General features: G+C 47.5%; 1 protein-coding gene across 1 annotated transcript in view; it reads left to right on the forward strand.

Moving 5' to 3' along the window:
• The first annotated feature begins 9,172 nt into the window (after positions 1–9,172).
• Positions 9,173–18,271, forward strand: part of FOXO3 (forkhead box O3) — a 103,526-nt gene continuing 94,427 nt past the window's right edge. Inside the window, exons 1-2 of the mRNA XM_016217508.2 lie at positions 9,173–9,325; positions 10,392–11,139. Coding sequence (XP_016072994.1) covers positions 10,522–11,139 — 618 coding nt within the window. The 5' untranslated portion in view covers positions 9,173–9,325; positions 10,392–10,521. The remainder of the gene's footprint in view (positions 9,326–10,391; positions 11,140–18,271) is intronic.

An 18,271-nucleotide genomic window follows, 5' to 3' on the forward strand; every position in this document is an offset into this window, starting at 1 on the left:
ACTGTCTCTGCTGCTTCTAGGCTCCATGTAGGTCATAGCCCTTCCAGTTGGTTGTCATGACAACCCATCCACTCTTCAACAATATATTTTCATGACGTAACAAATGAAAAGGAAGAAAAAAGGACCCAGCCCTAGCTCCATCTTTTATTGGTTGGCAAAATCCCCACAGACTCTACCAAGAGTTCCATGCTCTTTAGCGAAAAGGAAGGCCTGACCAAAAGTCACTGGCTTTGCTTAGTTCCCTCAGCAGGACAGGTATGCCCGGGGATTATGTTCTTTTTATGAAATTATTCATTTGGCTTATTTGTTTCCAAAATACAGAATGTATAAAGGTCATTTTAAGTGTAAAAAAGGCCTTCAAATTACACGTTTGCAAAGTGAAATTGCAAAAGGACTGACTAAATGCTGGGGAAATGTGTGGTGTTCAGATGTTACGCTTTTATAAAATAACTCGTGTTTGGAGGCCTGGACACTTCCTCCTCCCATATGTCTTGGCGATTTTGTCACTCATTTTGGTGGCATCAGCTGTCTCTCCAGAAGTGAGCACAATTAGCCTCTAAGAGGGCACAGAAATGTGATATTAAGGGAATGTGAACTACTCCAGAGTGGGAAAAGGAATGAGGTGAGCCCTTCCCACCACATAGAGAAGAGCTACCTTCTGAGAAGAGAGGACTGAACCACTACCCAGAACTTCTCCTCTGTGAGAAGCTGGGTGCTCCAGGCCAGGCTCCTTGAACATGGGCCATCTGAGTGTGCTGACGGGAGGGTCACAAAGTAGGTCCCACTAACACCACTAGGACCCCTACTCTGACAGGTTAGCAAAAAGGGCTAACAAAGGAGAAACTTCCTTCTAAGATGTTAACCATTGCTAATGAATACATTCAAACTCATATATACCACCCTCACAGCGACTGTGGTAACTTTCCTTGGTACTTTTCTATGCCAGGGTTTACTGTAACATATGCACAGGCCTCATATCTAGCCTAAGAAGTTTAAACTATTTACATCAGACTTGCAAAATTTGCCAGACTTTCACATTTTTCCCCCGTCTTCCTGTTTTGCAGGTTTACTCCATTTCCAGGCATAAATGTGAGAGAGGCAATAATCAGATTAATGTCCCTTGAGCCCCAAAACACACCCTGTGGGGGCTTTAGTATCAGACTACTCCAGAAAACTCTACACATTAGTGGACATGCCAAATCGCACCAGGGAGCTGCAATATATTGAGAAGGGTAATGAATGGTTCCATATGGCCTTGATTTCTTTTAAGTACCCTATCAATGTTTTAAAAGTAATTTGTATTTACGATTCCAATTACTGGGCATTTTAAACAGATTTTCTGATAAGTGGACTCAGACACATGCTCACTTCACGAGTTTTCCCAGGATGAGAAGTAGAGTAGTTGGACCACTTACAAAGCCCCGTGCCACCTGCTGCAAGCCAGTCTGGGGCAGAGTTGCATTGATTCTGCCTTCAGGTCTTTCTGTCCCTTAGAAGTAATCTGTAGGCTCTTACAATAGGATTTTCAAAATGTAGTCACAAACTCAATGCTTATTGCTGGCTTTCAAAAGAAGAGTTAAGCACTTCCTTCAATTGGCAAACAGTAGCCTGGCTTCTGTGTCCTCAAGGACCTAAAATGTTGGGAAGATAAAAAATAAAAATAAGAAGTACTTTGATTTCAAATCTCCTCAGATTTTTTTTTTTATAGACTCTTGTTCCCTTGCTTATATTTTCAAGCTGCTCTTTTATTTCTTGATATATTTTAAGCACACTATTTCCTATGTCTGCTTATTAAAATACCCTAAATCTGTGTGTCTGACCTTACTCCCCCCATCCAGTCCCAGGATCAAGACGGGCACAACATTTGGGGGCGAGGGTATCCTCTTCCGCATAGCTGGTCAATTTCACATTCATTTTTACTTTGACTCATTGGAGTCCCAGTTTTATGGGAGATACACACACACACACACACACACGTATATGTTTTATTTTGTATGAAATTATTTTTTCCAGCTTTTTAAAGATATACTTGACATGTAACATTGTGTAAATTTACAGTGTACAATGTGATGATTTGATATACATATATACTGAAGTGCTTACCACAGTAAGGTTAGTCATCTCACATAATAACATTTTTCTGTACATATGTGAGCATTTAAGATCTATAGTCTTAGTAGCTTTCAAGTATACAATATAGTATTGTTAACTATAGTCACTATGCTGTGCATTAGATCCCCAGAACTTATGCATCTTCTAAGTGGAAATTTGTACTCTTTCACTAACATGTCCCCATTCTTCCCACCCCCCAGCCTCTGCTTCTGTGAGTTGGGCTTTTTTAGATTCCAATTATAAGTGAGATCACACAGCATTTGTCTTTCTCTGCCTAACTTATTTCACTTAGCATAATGCCCTCAAGTTTCATCCATATTGTCACAAATGGCAGGGTTTCCTTCTTTTTTATGGCTGAGTAATATTCCACAGCTACCACATTTTTTTTTATCCTCTTGGCCCTCAATAGATACTTGGTTGTTTCCATGTCTTGGCTCTTGTGAACAATGCTGCAGTGAACATGGGGGTGCAGGTATCTTTTCAAGATAGTTGTTTTGTTTCCTTTGGATACATACCCAGAAGTGAGATTGCTGGGTCATATAAGTAGCTCTGTTTTTAATGTTTTGAGCAACCTCCACGCTGTTTCCCATAGTGGCTGCACAATTTACATGGAGAGAGGTTCTTATTATGCTCATGATCTTGGACAGCCCCGAGGCTTTATCTTCTGTCTCTCAGCCCTTGTACACTGTTGAAGTGGAAGCTCAAGGACACTGTTGTCTGATGGACTTTCTAGGAGCTTGCTCACTTCCCAAGGGTCCCACCTTAACTTTGCAATTGGTCTGTGTGGTTTTCTTGCTTTCTTGCCAGCTCAGCAATTCATTTTAAAAAATAGTAAAAAATCTTACGCAGCTTTAGTTTTCATCATGAGGTTTGTTCTGGGTATCTACTCCACCATATTAAATTGAAGTACTTTAAAAACAAGATTAGATCATGTATAATCAGTTGCTAAACAGAGTTGAGTTACAGTTTCTCAAACACTTCTATTCCCTTCACTTTTTATTCAGAACAAATATTCATCCTCAGAACACCAGACAATGCCTGAGTGGAGTAGGGGCAATGGTGTGCTGGCCAACTGACTTTCAGAAAGAAAAAGAAAAACAACCTGATTGTCAGCATTTGCCAATTTCCGTAGGGTAAATACTCCCACAATGGTCCATTTCAAGCTACCAATTTGATTCACTGAACAAAGTTTGGAAGAAATGTGCACCGTTGCTTCTCATGAACTGTAATGAGCCCATTCTAGCATGTCACTGTAAAGGTAGAAAACACATGTTAGGGTGGCTAAGTCAAATGCCTAGAGATTAGTCAGGATACATAAATGAGGGAAGAGGACCTGATGATGATGAGGTGAACTGGAGAGCACATACCAGCTAACTTGCCATATGGCAATGGTGCCGGTATTATCAGATCTTCTAAATTTTTCAAGAAGGGTTAGAAATCTGGCTTTTAGGTAAAATCTCCTTTTTAAGTGTTGGCAATTGACTCAAAAAACTTTAAAAGCACATGAGAGAGCCTAAAAACAACCTGATGGGGCAGATTTGGCCAGATAACCACCAGCTTTTGACTGGTTGGAGTAGTGCTTGGGGTTATGTGTGCTTGTCTGGTTTCAGCAGCCCAGTTTTTCTAGGCCAAATGGCCATATAAAGAAATACTGTTGGAGAGACAGTGCAGGGTTGGGGGAGGAGCATACGCCATGGATTGTGACAGACTTCATTTCAAATCCTGGGCCTGCCCACTCACTGTGTATTGTAGGGAAAAACCCTGTAAAATCAGAGGCATGGTTCCTGTTGGGTTAGGTTGTTTTACAGGTAGAGTGAGATGTTAAGTGTATGGGACCTGCCCTTTGTGTGTAGTTTTTTTTATGGCTCTATCATAATTTTTAAGCAAAAGCCAGTTTAGTCATAGCTGAGCACAAACACTGGAGAGTGCAGAAGAGAGACCTCTAGCTCAGTGTTCTCAACCTTCACTTCCTTCGGCTTATCTGGCAAACATTAAAAATATATATCAATGCCAGACTCAATACCAGGATTCTAATTCAGTTGATGAAAGATGGAGCCTGGGCATCGCTATTTAAAGACATATACCTCCCTTTATTGTAATTTCAAATGCTTTAGATTCATAATCTCATTTAACCTAAACTTTCCAACAGTCCTAGAAGATATTCTCATTTTATGAATGAGGAACTGAGGCTCAATGGTTAAACAACAGCCCAGGGTCACAAGGCTGGTAAGTGAGCAGATCAGACCTAAACTGAGAGCCTGAATTCTTAACCCGCATACCATTTAGCACTGCTGTACCTATCTCATACGGTCTTTGTGAGACTTAAATTAAGCATGGCAAATAAAATGCTTCGTTTTAGGACTGGAACATATTAAGTGACAAACAGAAGTTAGCAATCATTATCTCATAACACCAAAACAGAGAGATTGCCTCCTACTTTCTCTTTTCTTGCCTATGAAATTCTTTCTCAGGTAAATCTTCAACCTTTTTGGGGTCCTCCTCTATCTCCCCTCTGTAAACACACGTAGTTGACCCCCAACTGAATAAGACAGTCACTGTAATGACCCGGAGGAGGCAGAAGGGGTTTGGAGCAGGCTTCCCTAAGAAAAGCTACTTTGGCATGTGAATTATTTTGAGATAAAAGCAATGGAGACCCTGTGGGCTCAGGAGAAACTCCTGCTCCTTCCTTAACCACCTACAAGAATCTAAATTGGAGGCCTTGCCCATAATGACTGTTATCACCAGAGATAAACTTTGTGACTTACCTATAGGGCAGAGCAAACTTCTAGCTACTGACCTTCTGCTCTTATCTCCTTCCCATGGCCTTCCTCCTCTGCGAAGCCCCAGGCACCTTATCTCATAATAGCTCAGGATGCTATATATACCTCTTTTCCCCGTCTCTTAAGTTGTCATATGTGTGTCATTCCCATACATAAGTATGTATGTAACTCAACTTGGTTACTTTTGTTGTTAATCTGTCTCACATAGATTGAATTATTAGACCAGTTGAAAGAACCTAGAAGGGTAGAGTGAAATTTCTTCCTTCCCCACAAGGCTCTGCCAGGGTATGTCATGCCTGAAGGAGGCAAAGAGGACGAGAGAAGAGCAGAGCCCTGGACACTCTTGGAGAGGAGGAAGATAAAACCCATCTGGAATGCCCTGAAAGACAAGCCAAAGCTCAAGCTCTTTGGTACGTATTGTTCAGTAAATGTTTTTCACCTAAATAGTTTGCTGAGAAGTGGGGAATCAGAAGGGACTAATGAGAGTGTCAGACAAAAAGGAAGGGGAGCAGCTATAGACGTGAATCCTTTCTTTCAGGCTCAGTCACATACAGGGTGGGGCAAAAGTAGGTTTGCAGTAGTATGTGAAACAATTCTTGTACTAGTTATTAATTACTGTATTACTTTGCATATGAACAACTGTGTACCCACTTTTGCCCCACTCTGTATTTGTTTGGAGGCTTACACTGTATTTGTGTTTCCTGTCTTCATTGTTGAGGCAGACATAAAAGCCAACCCAAGAGGGAAATGAGCACTTTGCTGACAGGCAGCATGCTCAGTCCCTAGTATTTGGGCTCTGGAATCTACTCAGCTTGTTCAGGTGAAACATTTCAAAAATTTGCGTTCCTCTAGTGACTGAATTTACAAAACAAAGTGGACAATCACCACCTGAAATTGTAGAAATAAACAGAGTGTAAAAAGAAAGTGGGGAAAGTTTCGACCAAAAATTCTATCTTGAAGGTCGTGATGGCATTACTTCTTGATCAACAACCTTAACTTACTCAGCTTTCATATACTAAAAACTTGAGAGGAAAAAAAAGGGTTGGAGGTGGGGTGGGAAAGGACCAAGGAGGCCTTTAAGATCAAAGCAATTTTAGGATAAAACAGAAAAATCACTGAGAGTCAACCTCTGAGTTTTCAAAGGTTGGCCATTAGGACAAATTACAACAGTAAATTCTTTGGGTAAGATGCACATTTACTGGGCTGAACATTTATAGCCACTGCCATTTGAAGTTTTGAACCTCAATTCATTTGAAATTTACCCAATACTCTATGTATGAAGTCTTGTATTTGTGTTGTACAAATACAACACAAATAAACTCTTGAAATACTGAAGTTTTTAATACTGCATGTCTTAAGCTCAGACTGTAAGCTCTTTGAGAGAAATGGCTCTGTCATGCTCCCCACCCCCATTCCTTACCAAGAGGGTCACAATGAGCTCAGTTGATCTACTGAACCTTTAACTCTTCCATTTTTTGGAATACCCTTGGGATATGCATTCTGAAAATGGACACATGTTTTTAGTGAAAAATCTAATGGCCAAGAGCCCAGCCAGTGCAAACACATTCTTTCTACGTCTTCACTTTAGTGACAGAAGATTGCTTAGATTTAGAGAAGCAAAAGAGTGGATTTCTTTTATAGTGTGTTAAAGTATTAAAAAGAAGCTGAGAGTTCTTTGGCGTTTATGCAGTATCACGGTGCAAAGCCCAGGCCTCTCTGTTACCCTCAAAGCTGAACACCAGACTCCAGGTAATGTCCTCCAGCCCCCGCCCCTCACTCCCACTTAATGGGCCTTTGAAGCTGACAGTTGTTTTGTACATCACGCTCCGCAACATCAGGCTATAAACCAAATGCAAATTCAGGGCTCCTCAGCCAGGCAGGCCCACAAGAGGAGCCGCGCGCGCTGAGGAGCAACCCCCAGAAGCAGACAGAGGCCCCTTCTCCAGCATTCTCCTTCTAAAGATAACCCGAAGGAGCGGGAGCACATTTGTGCGTGGACAGAAATGTAAGCCCGAGATGGGCAGGCACGAAGGTACTGGGGACATTCAGAGCAAGAGAGCAAGGGCACAAAACACGCAGGGTGATGAGAGTCAGCCTGCGGCCAGGGCGCTGTGTGCTAGTGAGTATGTGAGTGTACGAAATCTGCTCCGCAACCGGTGGCCGCGCAGCCTGGCCTGGAACGGCCTCCAGGTCGACGAGAAGCAGCTGGCTTTGTTCCCGGAATATGAATGCGGGAGCCGTGCCCGGGGTAAAGAAGGAAGTGTTCCCTGGCGGGAACATGTAATCTACCTTGAGGCTGGGGCAGAGCGTGAAACTCACTGTCAGGCTTCCCCGGCGGAGCTGCGGACTGCGCTGGAAGCCCGCAGTGGGGACAGCCTCGATTGCCCGCGAGCAGCGCCCTGGGAAGCCGCGGAGCGGGCCTCGCCGCGTCCCCCAGCTCCCGCCTGCGGCCCCAAGCTTCCGCCGCCGCGGCGCAGCCAGCACTCCATTCCATTTAAAAATAACACCCACGTGCGCCGGTAAACAAGCGCGCACGCACGTCGGTGCCGCGCGCCCTCGGCGAGCAAGTGCGGCGCGCGCCCGCCCTCCTCCCGCACGTGTCGGCAGGCTCGGCCCGCGCGGCTCGGCGGCTGCTCAGGCTCCTCCCCCCGGCGAGCCGCGTGCCACCCGGAGCCCTGAGCCCCGCAGCTCCCAGGCCATAGCGCCCCCTGTGATGCCGCTGAGTGCTTTTCGACTTCCCTCCCCCGGTGCCACCTCTCCATGGCAGGACCCATCTGCCCAGGTCGGCTCCCTCTCTCTCGTTACCACCCCAGTCTCCTCACAGCCCCCTCACATTAACTTTCCCTCCCTCAGCACGCGGAGGACAGGCTTCTGGCTTCTCCCCTCCTACCCCCCACCCCTCCTTAGAATTTTACTCGATTGTTTATTATTTTCTGGGGGGCGGGGGACGGAGAGGGGCGTCTAGGACCTGGAGACTGGTGGCCGCGGCCAGTCAGCGCGCGGCGTGGCTTGACGAGTAAGCGGCGCAGCGAATGGCTTCGCGGTGTGGAGCTCCCGGGTCACGCGCGTGTGGATACAATGACATCATCTGTTTGTACGCGTCGAACTAGCTTGGTGCAGGGGCGGGGCCGTCCGTCACTTGAGTGACGGGCTACGCGCAAAGCCCGGAGCCTGGAGTCCGCCGGGTGGGCGGACTTCTGCGTACGCTGGGTTGGGCTTTTTTGTGTATCATGGTGCTGCGGTGCCCGCTCTAGGCTCTAAAATATCTCCAGTGGAAGGATTTAAAGGAAAAAAAGACTTTTATAAGCCAAAGTGGATAGAGTTTTGGTGTGCGTGTAGCATGTAGTGCATTCTTAGTGCACAGATGAATGATTTGGGCACTGATCATTGGAAAAAGACTTGTAGAGAGGTGTGTTTGTTTTTTTAAAAAAGTAAAAAAATGCACAATTAGACGTTTGCAGTTATTTACAAATTAGAATCAAATGATTTCCCATTCACAATTGTTCAATCTGCTCTTGCATTTGGGCACGGGGGAATAATTTGCTTTTTTGAGTTAGTTACACTTCCCTCGTTTGCCATGAAATCCATGAAAAATGAAACACGATTGCTTTCGGGTGTCCTGGGTAAGAGACTGAGCGCAAACTTTTTGGTGCCTATTCAAATCTGAGGGCATCAGCTTATCGAAGTTCTGAAGGCTTGACCAACATGTTTGCTTGTCAGTATTTCCACGCCGAGGTAACCCTTGCCATCTGCGGTCAGTATCTTATCTTGGGTGTTACCTGGTGTCGGGTTCTAAATGGGAACCGGACACCAGGGCGGGCCCAGAGCCTGGCGGACAGAGGCGCTTGACGGGGACCCCAGGTGCCAGGCGCCCCGCCGGGAGTCAAGGAGATCACGCAACTGCACTCGTGAAGCGTTTGGGGCTCTGCGCTCTCTTCTCCAGGGCCAGCCCCGCGCTTTGTTGTCGTCGAGGCTCCGGGGAAGGGAGGAGGAGCCCGGCGGGGATGGCTGCGAGAGCCCTCGGAGTCGCGGCCCGCGGCGCGCTCCGACACCCACGCCTGCAGCCTGGCGGAACCGAGCCGCGCAGGCGCGCACGCGAGCGCACGCACACACACGGACACCAGCACACCCGGGTCGGCCGCCCAGCCCTCCCCCTGGGCGGAGACCCACCCGCCCGCCGTCAGCTTAGGTTGAGGCACCCTGCGTGTGTCTATAACTTTGTGCTGCTGCCGCGGCCGCCCTGCTCGTGAAAGGGAGGAGGAGGAATGTGGAAGGTGGCAGCGCGCAGGCTGACAGGCGGTTCCTCAGGCGGGCTGCGGTGGCGGCCGGAGCGCCTCTCCTTCGCAAAGGTTGCGCGACCCCTCTTCGCCGTGCCCCGGGCCCTCGCGGGATTGTGCGTCCTCCCCCCTCGTCCCTGAAGGGAAGGAACCGAGGTAGGCGCCGGAGCTGTGCAGCGGGACGGCCGCCTTCCCGGTGACTCCGGATCTGCTTCCGAGCTGGGCCAGGCGCTTCCCTTTTCCCTCCCCGTGACTCGGTGTGCGCGCCCCTCTTCTCTCCCGCTAGTGTTTTTAAAGGACTTGAGCGAAGGGGGGAAAACTGTCAAGATGGCAGCAGCGGGAGCAAGGAGGTGATGAACGTGCTTGTCCGGGTTTTCTGGCGACCCGGGAGACTTGGCGCTTCCCGACCTGTTGGAAGATTTACGTTCCGACTTGCCCCCTCCCCCCGTCCTTTACTGGGAGAGGGGTGGAGGGCAGAACGTCCGTGAGAAAATAAACCACACAAAACCCCAAAGTAGCCCTTTCTTCTAGGCTCGACCCTTTGCGAACACCCGCCGAGCTGCTTGCCTCCCTTCTTCCCGTATTTTCTTTTTTTCTGGAAGTGACAAGGGCCCGTCTGCGCTCGGACCCACGTTCGCCTTCGCAGCCCACGGGCGAGGAGGGGAGAAGGGGGCTGCCCGCGCCGTCCCCGGCCTCCGACCGGTCGCTGGGAGGGAGGTGACGGGGGTGCGGAGGCGGCAGGGCTGGGGACCGGGAGAGGAGCCGAAGACTCCAGACTTTGGCGGCAGCGCCGCGGGAAGCACTTGAACGGGCCCGAGTAAAACATAAACAAATGCACGCCCGCCTGAGCTCCGGCTCTGACCGAGTCCAGGTTGCGCCAGCTCCGGCCGCAGCCCGCTTTAAAGGCGCGCCCCGCGCCCCTCCCCCTTCGTCCCCGCCCTGCACCTAGCCCAGGGGAGACCTGCAGATCTGGCGGTGGCTGGGGGAGGGTGCTGCCCCGTGCGAGCCCGTCGATTCGCCCGCGTCTCCCCGGCGGCCTGACCAGGGGGCGGTGTCTGCAGCGCCAGGTTCGCGGGACGCACGTCTCCAGATCTGCCTGCTCCTGGAAGGCGGGCGCGGGTGGGTCGGGAAGCAGCAGCCGCGGCGGCTCAGGACTTGCCGAGGACTGGGCTCCAGCTCGGGATAACCAACTCCCCTTTTCTCTCCTCTCGTGCCTCCCCAGGCGACTGCAGTAGCGGCGGCGGCGGCGCCCGGGAGTCCTAGCCTTCTCTGCGTCCCCGTCCCTCCCCCGCCGCACCCCGCCCGGGCAGAGAAGGGAGAGCGAGAGCCCGAGCCGCGGGCGGGCGGCGAAGATGGCAGAGGCGCCGGCCTCCCCGGCCCCTCTCTCTCCGCTCGAAGTGGAGCTGGACCCGGAGTTCGAGCCCCAGAGCCGGCCGCGCTCCTGTACGTGGCCCCTGCAGAGGCCGGAGCTCCAGGGAAGCCCGGCCAAACCCTCGGGGGAGGCGGCCGCTGACTCCATGATCCCCGAGGAGGAGGACGATGAAGACGACGAGGACGGCGGCGGTAGGGCCGGCTCGGCCATGGCGATCGGCGGCGGCGGGAGCAGCACGCTGGGCGCCGGGATGCTCCTTGAGGACTCGAGTCGGCTGCTGGCTCCCGGAGGGCAGGACCCGGGGTCTGGGCCAGCCCCCGCGGCGGGTTCGCTAAATGGGGGGACGCAGACGCCGCTGCAGCCTCAGCAGCCACTGCCACCGCCGCAGCCGGGGGCAGCTGGGGGCTCCGGGCAGCCGAGGAAATGCTCGTCGCGGCGGAACGCCTGGGGGAACCTGTCCTACGCTGACCTAATCACTCGCGCCATCGAGAGCTCCCCGGACAAACGGCTCACTCTGTCCCAGATCTACGAGTGGATGGTGCGGTGTGTGCCCTACTTCAATGATAAGGGCGACAGCAACAGCTCTGCGGGCTGGAAGGTGCGTACCCACCTTGGGCGGGCGGTGGGACCCGCTGGGCCTCCTGTGCAGTGCGAGACGCGCCTTCGATTCGTCGGAGCGCGCCTACAGGAGCTGGGGAGAGGGGTTGGTCGAGAGCCTAGGCTGTGAGGCTTTGGGGGTTCTGTCTGACCCCGAAGGAGGGGTACCTGGTGATGGCCTCAGAGGGGCGGCTGGGGGGGGTGTCTTTGGGAACTTTGGGGGTTGGCCAGGTTGGGAGAGGGTGCAAGGAACTGCGGAGAGGGAAGGACAGATGGACCAGAGTGCTGGATCCTGGGGACAGCGCAGAGCAGGTAGGTCCTAGGCCAACTTTGGAGTAGAATTCACCACAGTGGGGTGCAGTAAGGGCGCTGTGGGTGGAGTGAGGGGATGTGGGGTTGTGTTTGGGACTTGGTGCCGGGAGGAGGAGTTGAGTTTGTGTTTTTCAGGAGCTAGGTGCGTTGTCACTAACTGGGTGAGAACCCTTGGCTGGGTCCAAGCTTCAGGCTTGTGGGTGTTAACTTACACAGGCATAAAGATATCATTAGAAAAAGCAGTGGTTGCAAACCTTTTCCTGACTGGCGTTCTATTGACACCTTTATTGCTTAAAGATGTATCTTTAGTAAATCGGCAATAACCTCTGAGATGTCTGGGGTCTGGAACAGGCTAGCTCTGCCACCTCAACGCTGTATGGCCCCACCTGCTGCTGGGGCTGAGGCCTGGACTCTGGCCTTGTTTGAGATGGGGTCCAGGTCTGGAGGCCTGGTGCCTCACCTAGGCCTTTGGAAGGGAGGTTTGGTGGCAGGGCTGGGCTGTAATGGCTTCTACCAATAAGTGAACCTGAAGAGAGGCTCTCTACTGTTCCTTTTCAGCCTCTTGGGGGCACTGGACACGTGGTAGGGAGAGAGGTGTGGAAAGGCCTATGATGTAATGACTTCCTGCAGTTGGGCATCCAAAGAGATTAGCTCCTGTGCCCCTGCTGATACCCAGCTGGTTTGCTTCTCCTGGCCCCTTCCCCCAAGATATGAATGTGTCAGTTCCAGGCAAAAGAAGAGTCCTACGCATTTGGAGATACTAATTGCTTATCAGTTGGTTTTATTTGCAATTTGCTGCTGCTGCTGCCTTTTAAAATTAAAGAGGTAGTTGCTTCCTCCTTCTGTGCCTTCCTTTATTGTCTTGGGGAGCCCTGTATCTTCCTGGGTTCCACTAGGTGTATAAAATAAGAACAGTTTGGCCTTAGTGGAGAACTGAAGTACTAGAGAGGAGACTGTATATGAAAACCTAAAGACTTTAGTGTACCGACTTTTAATTTGCTTAAAAATAAAACCCATGTAAAGTGCCTTTAAAAAAATTTTTTTATGGCCAGTATTGGAGAGGCCTTGTTTAGATTTAAACCCTGTTTAGATTAAACAAACTTTGAAAGCAGAATTTGTGCTTTGATATTATTCCATAAATCTGTTTCATTTCCTTTAACAAATGCTGACAGTATGAATGTCACATTTGATTTAATTTTATTGCTTTGCGAAGGAATGCCAGTCTTGTGATATGAGGGCGCTTTACAGAGTGGCCGACAGTTCCGTTTCAAAGCAGTGCTAATGTGATACCTGAGTTTCCAAATGTATAGCAAGGGTTAATCTCAGTGTACAGTATCAGGAAGGGGTGAATTCACAGGATCTAAGAAGATAGATTTGGGGTTTTGGAATATTTTTCAAATTTCTCACACTTGAAATTTAGTCTGCATGTTTTGAATTTGGTGCACAGAACCTGTTAATTAAGAGTTAGCTAACTTTTCATTTAGTTCAGTTTTCAGCTTTCCTATGATTTTTGCAATTAAGAAGTAATTTAATTCCATAAATAGCATTTCATGCTGTTGTGCTTATAGTTAATAAGTTTAATAGCGTTTGATTTAAAAAAAAAGAATTCTGTGAGAAAGTGGTATTATCAAAAGTAACTATGAATTGAGACTGGGCTAATTATACTTTCATGTAGCTTGCAGGATTTGCAATAGAGATTTTGGGCCTAGTCATAAACTTTGTGGTTTTGTGTCCTAAACATTTTTTGGTCTCATAGTTCCTTTTTTTCTTCTCCGCTATCTTATTTTTCTTGAACCAAAATTTTATGAAATATTGTAAATTGAAACTCTCAAGCCTTAATATGTTTAATAGAGGGCATGCATTTTATGATTATTTTTACTGTAAATTGTTATACCAATTCCACTTTTGGGTATTACGGGACAACTAATTCTTGAAGACTGTAGGGATATAATTTAGTTAGAGTTTTTGTAAGATGACCTTTATCAAAAGATGCAGCCATGCAGGAACTTCCAAATCTTTGATGATGGAGAAGGCCCTTTGAGACTGGGGCTGGTTTCATATTCTGATTATGAGTACTAGCCAACCCTTTTTGTGTTTATGGTTTAGTAGGGGCAGAGAAAAGGGAAAAGGGAGAGGTCAGGAGCTGATTGTGACCCATGTTCATGTGTCCAAGTTTCAGGAGTTCACTCCTATCATGATTAGTCATTTTGGAAGCATGCATGTGCATTTAAACCACACTACTTTCATTCTGAGTTATGCATTTGGGTTTTTAACCTCTAAAAATGTCTAGAATTCAGATTAATGTCTCCCAGTCACGTGTGCACCTAGGGACAGTATGCAGGGTCTAGGCCTTACTTCTTTTGTGGCTTTTTGGGCCATTGCATTATGAGAGCCTGTAATCGGAATTATCACCGTAAGGTTGTAGAATGAAAGAGCCCTTGGGAATCAGGATCAAGACCAGTGGTTCGAAGCCCTAGTTGCCTGTTAGAATCACCTGGGAGTCTTTAAAACATGCTAATACCCAGAGAATCTGATTTAATTGTGCTGGTGTGTGGATTCGTGTTTGTCATTTGGAGAGGGAGAAAGGTTTGAAGTTTCTCAGGTGATTCTAATGTACAGCCAGGATGAGGTTTGCTGATCTAGTTCAACCCCTTATTTAATAGGTGAAGAACCTGATTCTTCAAGTTAATGACTTTTCTAAGATCACACAGCTAGTTAGTACAGAGGTAATTAGTAGCCAAAGTTCTAGAGGTCTTTGTTCTTAATCACACTGTTTTCCTCTTTAAGTAAATCTTTTTAAAAGGTTATTTACTCAGTAATGAGTAGCCTTAACATAAGTAGAGTTGCTTTCCTGAAAAACATATTTACCTCTCAATCTGAAAACATCTTGGTTATTATTTCAGCATCAGAAAGACAGGTGAATATTGATGGAGGCTGAGTGAGTGCATCATGTTTGTATAGCTTGTCCAGTGCCTATCAGTATGGGTATTTGGGAACTATGAAGTGATAAAGGTGGCAAAAAACAGCTCATTTTAACACAAAGAGGACTTTCTTGGTTAACTTAGGTTTGTCAGATGCCTGCTGTGCCAGGGAGAAAGGTAGTGGCTATCTCACAGGTTCCCTTACCTCAGGCATTAAAGTAGAAGTGAATAATCAGATGTGGTTAAGAGGGGAAAAGGTTACATTTCCTTCATTCACAATAAGCTTACTTGCACTGCACCCGTAATTAAACTGGTGGGTTTTCTCAGTTCCTCCTGTCTTGGGCAGACCTCTAGGACTCCGGAGTTCACCTTGTAAGGCCTGTTTACCACTTATTCTCTCTCTCTCTCTCTCCCTCTCTCTCCCTCTCCCTCCCTCTCCCTCCCTCCCTCCCTCCCTCCCTCCCTCCCTCCCTCTCTCTCTCTCTCTCTCTCTCTCTCTCTCTCTCTCTCTCTCTCTCTCTCTCTCACACACACACACACACACACACACACCCCCACACACCCACACACCCATTTCCCACGGATGAAGGCACGGAGACATTGGGCAGCCATTCAAAATGACAAAGTCATACTAGTTCCATATTGTCCGTAATTTTGACCTCAGTCACCTTTGGAGTAACTCACCAAAGGGCCAATTACGGTCCGTGTGAGGAATCTGTCTTCTGCTGTGCCCCTGTTGCCAAAACGCTATTTTGTAATTTCCTATGGCAGTACTGTCATCGTCAGTGATTCTCCACTAATATACTTCCTCTTCCTACAGCAGCAGTACACTAGGGGGGCTGTTTTCCTCTTTCAAAGCTGTGTCATCAACCTATGAAGTGAAGAAATTGGCCCTTTTGGACTTTGATCTGTGAGCCCCATGTAGCAGAGAGACTCTTTAAAAAAGAAGCAAAGTGTTTGTTTTGATATGTTTATCTCCTTCTTAGAAAATGAAAACTATGCAGACTTATTTTTAGGAGTTTTTAGGAGAGCTCTATTTTAAGAGAATGACACCCTACAAGAACATCTTGTAGTTAAACTTTTTAATACTCTACTCGTCAGTCTTACTTAAAACCTGCAAGGTGTTTTTATTTGGAAAATTAATGAAGAGGCCTTTCCCACTAAAAAAGTCATTTACTTGCTCTGGAAGAGTTTAGCAGACTCAATCCATCCAAAGATCTTGATTTAAAAATGCAAAGATAAGACTGTTAGGCTTGTGCCTTCTGGTGAAGTATCCCACTTACCCATTGCTGATGCATCAGATTCCAGATTCCCGGGGCTGGAGAGAGCATGGAATTTTGCTTTCATACCCACTCATCTTGCCTGTAGGAAACATACTTGATCCTATTCTCGACTACTCGTTTTTCTCCTCACCTTTTCCTGTATCACAAATTGAGGGGTCCTGAAGATCCATTTTGGCTTTTTGCTGCTATAGATGGAACTTGGGATGACATACATACAGGGGAAGGAGGATCAGTGGACATTACAGCAGGAGTGCAGTAAGTGAGTAAAAGACTGGAAAGAGAAAGCCCTTTTACCAGTTTGTGTCACTTCATTTGTGCCATTTCATTCATTCAGCAAATATTTATGAAAGGCACACTATGTGCAGGGCATTCTGCGGGCCCCAGGGAGCTAGTAGTAACACAAGACAAGGTTTCAGTTCACAGTGTTCACAGCCTATTGGGAAAGACAGAAAATAAACATGCAAATTTGTGCTCTGTGAACATGTCATTATTGTCCATTCTCTTTTCCTTTTTTCAAATGTATACTTCTGCTTTCCCTAGTGTTTCAGCTCTGCAAATGGCAGAGTTGGTGCTGAGCTCTGGCTTGGAGCTGGCCTTTAATTCTCTGCAGATTATTTTCAGCTTGCTTAGGAGTTGCAAGGCCACTGTAACATGGCTGCAGTAGCTTGGGTCTGTTTGGGAGAAGCTGGGGCTTTCCCAAATCCACCCAGATTGGGGTACACCTGGGGCCCTGGACTGATCTGGGAGCCCCAATTCTGTCTCATGGGGCCTGGTGTAGGACTGGCCTCCCTCTGGAATGGATGTGGAGCCTTGTTACAGGCAAATCATCTGTATCACTTCTTGCCTCAAATTCAGAACTAAAGGAGGTCCTGGAGATTACCTAATGATTTTACAGGTAAGGAAACAGTTAAATGTGTCCTCCTGAGCCAGAGCACCACTGTTCTGTAATGTCTGCTGCTAACCTTTGTGGTTTCACAGCTGTTCGAGTCAGTGCCTCCATTTCTGCAACCTCTTACTTCATTTGCTCTCCTCCCCTCCTCCTCCCCCTCCTCGTGGCTGGCTCACACAGAGTGGCTGTGTTTCTCTTTTTGCATTCTCCATCAGCACTCTCAGCCCCCCTTGCTGAAAAAGCCTACTTTATCCACCCCACCCCACCCTACCCACCCTGCCCCTGACTCCTGCGTGTTTCTTTTGTTATTTTTCTGTGGCTCCTGTATATTCCCAAGTACACTATAAGAGCCTCGAGAGCACAGAATGTGTCTACCAAACAAATAAGTGTTTCTGGTACTTGAGCTGCTTTTGGGATCACCATGTCTGTCCTCAGCCCATAGGTAGCCTTGTCTGGGGCTTGACACTGAAAGGGGATGATGTGACTCAGGAGCGAGGTTAGGTCATGTGTAGAGTCTTTTGGATACTTGTAGCTATAGAGGTGGCCTAAGCTGTAGACCTCCTAGTGTTGATGTTGATATGATGTAGTAATTATGAAATGATGCTCTACTATCTAAGGCATTTCTCACAGTGTCTTGTTTCCTACTGTAGAAGTCCCTGAAAAAACTTCATCAGTGCCAGTCACTGCCCATCACAGAAACTGAGGGAAACCTGATCTTGGAATGACCTTTCACTAAGAGGAAATTGAAATCTAACCTGCCATCTGTGTGTACCCCACTTTATGCAACATCAACACGTACTGTCTAGAAAGAGTCACCATGGAATTATTCTGCCTAAAATTTACTTATCTACTTCTTATAGGAGCAAAGTTGTTGTATAGTACTAAGTTGTCCATAACGTTCTGCATTTGGGTGCATCAGCCTCAGACGTACTTGAAGTTTTATGTTCATGGATTGGAAAACAGACATCACTTACGAAGGAAGAAGAGAAAGCAAACAGTCTTTGAGATGGACCTTTTCAGGGAGGCAGTCTGTAGGTCTTTTGAGCTAGAGGTTTCTAAATAGGTAGTTAGGCTAGTGATAGTGATAAAGGACCCCAATTCTGATCAGATCACTGCCACAGGCAGATTCAGTACCTTTAACCATTTTATTCTTGACCAAGCAATTCTTATTTCTCAGTATCACAATTTCCCCAATTGGAAAAAGAAGTAAAGTAGCAGGCATCCATAGACTATTGTGATATATTGCTCCTTCCTCTTAAAATGCAACTGTATGATTGTTGGAGCATGTTTCAAGCTGGGCTTTTCTAGAGTGTGCATCTTCCACCCTTCACTCTGACTTTTGTTTGCGATTTTTATCTTGAGAGTTTTTTCTTTTAAGTGCGGCAGTTAACTGTTACGGGATAACATTACAAAATGAAGTGGACTGTAATGGGCTGTTGTCCTTCCAGTAATTTGCTACTCCAGTAATCGCTTATGGTGAAGAAGCCAGGTTATCTTTGGGGGCTCACCAGGCCTGCATGTCCAGATGCACCCTAGTCCTGCACTGGAGAGGTGAACACAGAGCAAGGAAAGCTTCTGGCATACTTGTTAGGGGGCAAGGCCCAAGCAGGAAGTGACCCTCGCCCCAAACAAATGAAATGCGTTAGCTTTCCCCTGCAGAGGAACCCATAAAAAATCCAATAGAGATGCCTTTGGCAGTTTTCAGTATGTATTTCTAATTTCTTATTT

This window comes from Miniopterus natalensis, chromosome 5 (assembly GCF_054644295.1).
Source record: "Miniopterus natalensis isolate mMinNat1 chromosome 5, mMinNat1.hap1, whole genome shotgun sequence".
Lineage (NCBI taxonomy): Eukaryota > Metazoa > Chordata > Mammalia > Chiroptera > Miniopteridae > Miniopterus > Miniopterus natalensis.